We start from the raw sequence: 6,064 nt of genomic DNA on the forward strand, positions 1-6,064 counted from the left end.
GCTCATGCAGATATAACAACGCCTCTGCGGAGGCTAGAGGCAGACTAAGGCAGCACAGAGACCCAGTCCATCAGCAGCAATCCTGGAGCACGAACAAAAACACCCCACCACTAAGACTACCCCGGACCCCTAGTGGGGAGTGCCATGCACAACATGGCACTCCCCGCAAAAGTTGTTTCTATGTTGTGTTCTTGTGTTTTCATGTCTAAGTGTAATTAACAGTAAGAGGCGAGCTGCTACAAGGTGCAGCCAAGGAGGCCACACACCTCCCAATCCCTACATGCGTGTGTGAGAAAGATATAGTAGATAGATGGAGAGGGGTCCGGGGATGTAAGACCAGAGACACGTGAACTTCCCTCCAGAGGATGAGCTGCTGGCAGCAGTAGGCACCCCTGTTTCCCAGGAGGACCCCAGGGCAGGCCAGGAGCAAGAGAGCCCAGATCCACGACCAACCACCCCCAGGTCCACCCAGGCCTCCCCCACAGGTGGATGTCTGTGGAAGTGTCACCACCCTCATTATTGATTAAATGCAGTGAGATGCTGTCATGTGACTGGCTGATTAGATATTTGTGTTAACAAGCAGGTGGACCTGATGAAGTGTATGGTTCATTTATATCTTACTACTCAACTGACAATTTACAAGTTTCTTCAACAGAAGAAACTTCTTTCCTCAGTAAAGTTGCAGCTGTCGCCATTTCTCACCTCAGCTCTAGAAAATCCATTTCCTAACCATTATTTGAGGATCTGCTTGAGAGAAAATTGCTCAATCTTTGTAGAAGCAGTTGTGGTAAATACAGTCATTGACTTGATAGCTGGGATCCAATGATTATTGTGAAGTGGAATTACCCCGTCCTGATTCTGAATGCACCATCAGCCATACGGTGCTCCTCACCCAGCTGAAGTAATGTCACTGCACAAAGACAAATGATCAGATTCCATTTTCAGCCTGGGTAATGTCACTTTAATGGATACATCCAATTTCTTCCAGCCTGGAATGCATTTGTTTTCAAGTTGAGTGCATTCAAAGCTTTTAAATCTCAGGCTCACAGGCGGCGCTTCAGGCACCAACTGTGCTCATAATAACAAATTAAATTTTTATTAGGACAAGCTAATTTTAAGTGGGGAAAATTTTTTGATAAGTTGGATGAGTTCAGGACACTAATGGCAGCAGGACAGGCATATTAAAGCAGCACACTGTTTACACACATTCTCAGATGAATGTTACACTCATTCATTTGTGCCACACAGATTTATTTCATTTTACTTAATCTTTGTGTAAAATACAGTCACACCAACACAGCCTGTCATTGTTAGCATCTCTGCTCGAGGGAGTGAGTCCGACTGAAACATGCTCAGAAAGGGGACAGAAAAAGGAAAAATCACTTCTACTGTTTATAAAGCAGCTAACAAATCTTCCCTTTGTGAAGATGAAACTGTAATACATAAAGTAATGATTTTTTTTGTTATACATGTAGTGAGAAATTTATCATTTGTTCATGAAAACTGATAAAATGAGTAGAAAACATTGAATAGCATAAAGAGTAAAGTAATGAAAAACAAAATAAAACCAAAAGACAGAAAGCAGTCATAATACTTAACTTTGTTTAAAAATAAAGCCGCTTATTACAATCAAACAATCATCACTATTTCTTCCTGTTTGGATTAGCCCCATATCCTGATTACATAGATATTTCCATTTATATAAACCCCAACAAACCCCCAAAATCTATACATTACAGCTGTCAGACATTCAAAATATCTGATCGCAATAACCTCAGGACAAGTGTCCTGAGTTAACTTGCAACACTCTTTAGCACATAAAAATTACACAGATAAAATTTCATGGGTAGGGGTTCGGTGGATATTTATTTAGTAGTGGGTGATAATAGGATTTTTTTCTTTTCTTCATTTTTTGTGACCATGACAGGTGTTTTAATATCAGGTGCAGGGCTCACCTTTATTGTGAAGCCCTGCCGGGCATGTTGGGCTTCTCTTCAGAAAAGGCCTCATTACCACTCAATGCACAGTACACAGGTGTAGCAACTAGCAAACAGCATAAAAATGGAGGACATAAAAAGAAAACTAGCCTGTGGTGAGATCCATATTGTCAACAAAACCTCTTCAAAAGCAAAGTTGGACGACTGGCAAAAATTTGGAATGATCAAACACACAGAAAATAACACGATCAGTGACTTTGTGGCTTGTGAGAAGTGGGAAAAAGTATTAGCATATGATAGCCACAAGCTGGTTACATCTTCTCCGAAGAAATAAACAAACAACTCTTGCAGGAACACAGGTGTTGCAGCAATTTGTCATGGCTGAGCTCTGTGTGTGTCTGAGTTTGCAGGTAGGGTGGAGCAGGTTGCCATGGGGACTCGGGGCGGAGTCTGGAGCTTCAATTGATACAACCTGCAGCTCATCATCCGGCTCGTTATCCTGCTCAACTCCCTGCTATTTAGGGACAAGCAGGAGCTCCAGTCTTCGCCAGATTGTCTCTCTTTACTGCGTGGTAATCAGGCCAGCCTCAGTAATTTCCTTGTACCTCTTGCATATAACTAGGGATGGTGAAACCGAGGCCTCATGAATCATCGAGCCAACTTTGAACCAAATGCTTGAAAATGGCTTAGTGTTCTGAATCATTTGACCAAACCAAAGAGCTCCATCTGCTGGCTGTGGGTGTCTGATGTATCAGAAGGACAGCGTTGACACCTCACATCTGTCATTCCTATCTCAACTTTGAATACGTGTTCAATAAACGATATGTAATCTACCATCCGAGTGAACATTTATTTTCTGTTGTTCATATAAATAACAAGGAGGTAACATTTGTTTAGGTAACAGAATTGTGGTGTAACTTAAGTAAACCAATCTGTAATGATAGTAGTTACTCACAGTGGGAAGGCATGAGGGAAGCAGTGTTTGTGCGACGGGTATAGTGACTGTGTTAGTGATTTTATACAGTTGTAATAAAATTGTTAACTGTTTTATGTGTCTTATTATTTATAATAGATATTGCAAATGCTTGTTATCGTCTACCTCATGAGTTGTTTTCTTTTGTATAGCTGATTGTTGTTAAATGTGGCACAACAGTTTATAGCACACTGCACATTTATGTACATAGATTATTTACTCAGTTTTTTTGTTTATCTTCTATCTAGTTTTTTTTTATTGTTTATTTTTATTTTATAATGTTTTATGGCATTCAGGTTGGACGCCAAAGTAAGATTTTCATTGTTCAGGGAAACTTGTTTCCTTACTTTGCAAATGACAAAGACACTTTGAATCTTGAAATGTGTTATGAGAAAAAAAACTTTGGTAACTTTGTGATGTGTCATAGATTTTTATTTAAAAACGTATTTTCTGTCAGGCTTCAATCTGCTCCTCTTCTGGCACACTACCTCCCCAGCTTTGGAGAGGTTGCACCTGAAAGAAACACAAGAACAAAATTGTAATTAACCAAGTTTAAAATCATTAAATTCTCTGCTGATGGTGATCAGAAACCAGCTTGGTGTCTAAGGTCCTGCAGGTTGTGGTTTTTCCTCTGCAGCTGTAGACTGAGACGTTTCCTCTGATGCTTCTGGTTGAAGTTTATGATTAACTTTAAAGTCTGCTCTTTGCAAGGCTATTTAAAAAACATCTATAGGCTATAAAGAAAGGGGAATTAAACTTACCTGTGATGTTGAAGGCACCGCCTGCTCCGTCCTTCTCTCATACTCCGAGCTCCTTCAGCAGTTACTCTGGCAACGACGTCTTGCGCAGACGTTTGTTTCCCCAAATCTCTAAAAGCTAAATGTGATTCAATATAAGCTCATGCTGATGTGATGCTTTTCCTAAATTTGTTTTCAAAATGCAATGTCGCACAATTGGTACAGAATCTCCTCTCAAAAACCCGCGATCTCCTCAGCGTTTGGAATCTAAGACAGTGGTTCTTAACCTTGTTGGAGGCACCGAACCCCACCAGTTTCATATGCTCCTTCACCGAACCCTTCTTTAGTAAAAAATAAAACATGATTTTTTTTTACTGGTGCACGAAATGAATTGTGCATTAATATCACCTTGTTCAAATAACAAAACCAACACAGTGCATGAACTCAAAACAACTTACCTCAGTGTGACTTCTGCAGTTGCCTTTGAGAGACCAGTTCAGATATGCGTGGCTTCACCTTGGAAAGTGCTAGTCTCATGTCATTTTCACAGCAAAGTCTGTTCCTTTTCTTAGTTTTTATGTCCAGCATCCTCGAAAATGATTGCTCACAAAGATATGTTGTAACAAATGGTACAAAAAAATCCAGGGCTTTCTTAGCAATAACTGGATACTTTTCCATTTGGTGACACCAAAACGTTGAGAGCGTTGTTGTTCTGAAGAGTTGCTGTTGAACCTGGCTCTGCTGAAGTTCAATGATTTCGTCGAGGTATTCATCATTGACATCTGCTATCTCAATAGCAAACGTGAACGGCTGTCTCACCCATGCTGGATATGATACTCTTGTAGGGAAGTATCCATCGAGAGACTTCGCAAGCTCATCTAAGTGCGTGGCAATTGTTTGCTTCAGTTCCATGGGTACAGATATGTCTCCAAGTTCACACACATCTTCGATCTTACTTACACAGTCGTCCAGAAGGGGGAAGTTTGCGAAGTTGTTGTTCTCTGCTCGTCGTTTCCATAACGGTAACTTTTTTTGAAAAGCCTTCAGGTTTTCTTCTGCTTCCATTATGTTAACTCCACCACCCTGCATCTGCTGATTTAGATGATTGAGAGCTGCGAATATATCAGCCATGTATGCTAAAATGAGAATGAACTCAGAATCTTTGAAGCAATCTGCATGACAATGTTGGTGCTCTTGCAAAAACTGGGATAATTCCACACGCATGGCAAAAACACGATTCAGCACCTGTCCCCTGGATAACCACCGAACATTCGAATGGTAAAGAAGTACCTCGAATTCAGAGCCCATTTCTTTACACAGCTCACTGAAGATGCGGTGCCTCAGAGCACTATTTCGCACATAGTTCACACATTCCACTACAATTTTTAATACTTCTGACATTTTGGGCGGCAAGGTTTTTGTTGCCAACGCATGCCTGTGCAGAATGCAATGTGTAACAATGATGTGCGGTGCATCGGCTTTTACTAGCGCGCCAAAACCAGACTTTCTTCCCAGCATCACTGGAGCTCCGTCCGTACAAACTGCAGAAACCATATCCCATGAAAGGTTGTTGTCTCTGAAGAAGTCATCCACAAGCTTCTTCACATCGGCTGCCTTAGTTGTTGTTGTAAGAGGCTTACAAAATAAAAACTCTTCTTTTATCATGTCGTCTTTCACATAGCGCACAAAAACGGCCAGCTGGCTTAGATTGGAAACGTCGGTGGTCTCGTCGAGTTGAAGGCTGAATTTTGCCGGGCTTGAAATCAGATCCGCGACTACTTGAGCCAAGATGTCTTTACTCATGCACTCTATTCTTTCGCTGATGGTGTCATTTGAAAGAGGAATTTGGGATAATTTACCTTCAGCCGCTGTTCCGAGTATCAGATTCGCCATCTTTAACGCAGCTGGTTTTACGAGTGTTTCGCCAATGGTGTGCGGTTTGCCCTGCTTTGCGATCGGATAAGCAACTTCGTATGATGCTGTGAGGATCGGTTTGTTGATGGGTACAAATCCAAGAGCGGGCAGAGTGGCCTTTTCGTCGAATCTGGCTCTCTTCACCTTGAATTCAGCAAGCGTTGTGTTCTTGTATTCCCCATCTCCACGCAGCTTCAAGAAGTGTTCCTTCAGTTTTGCAGGTGCGAGACTAGAGTTGCTCAACTTGGCATTGCAAATCATGCAGATGGGACGCTGACTCCCGTCACGTTCCGTGATACATGTAAATCCATGTTTTACATATTCGTCCGACCACTTTCTTTTTTTGCCCGACATAGTTAGCATGGATTAAAATATTCTGTAAGAAATCACACGACACACCGACAGTCACACGTTTTGGCGGTTGGAGGTGGACGTGGGGTCGGCTTCACTAACGCTAACCCAACGTCACTGACGCACACCGCTGGTTAGACGGAGGGTTATTA

General features: G+C 41.7%; 1 protein-coding gene across 1 annotated transcript; it reads right to left on the minus strand.

Moving 5' to 3' along the window:
* Positions 1 to 4,106: 4,106 nt before the first annotated feature.
* Positions 4,107 to 5,822, minus strand: LOC121654654 (protein ZBED8-like). The gene has a single exon (XM_042008873.1). The coding sequence runs from the start codon at positions 5,820 to 5,822 to the stop codon at positions 4,107 to 4,109; it is 1,716 nt and encodes a 571-aa protein (XP_041864807.1).
* Positions 5,823 to 6,064: the final 242 nt, after the last annotated feature.

This window comes from Melanotaenia boesemani, chromosome 15, assembly GCF_017639745.1.
Source record: "Melanotaenia boesemani isolate fMelBoe1 chromosome 15, fMelBoe1.pri, whole genome shotgun sequence".
Lineage (NCBI taxonomy): Eukaryota > Metazoa > Chordata > Actinopteri > Atheriniformes > Melanotaeniidae > Melanotaenia > Melanotaenia boesemani.

Bases quoted from the DNA above. Each gene is read 5' to 3' on its own strand.
- LOC121654654 (XM_042008873.1), bottom strand. From the start codon at position 5,822: ATGATTTGCAATGCCAAGTTGAGCAACTCTAGTCTCGCACCTGCAAAA.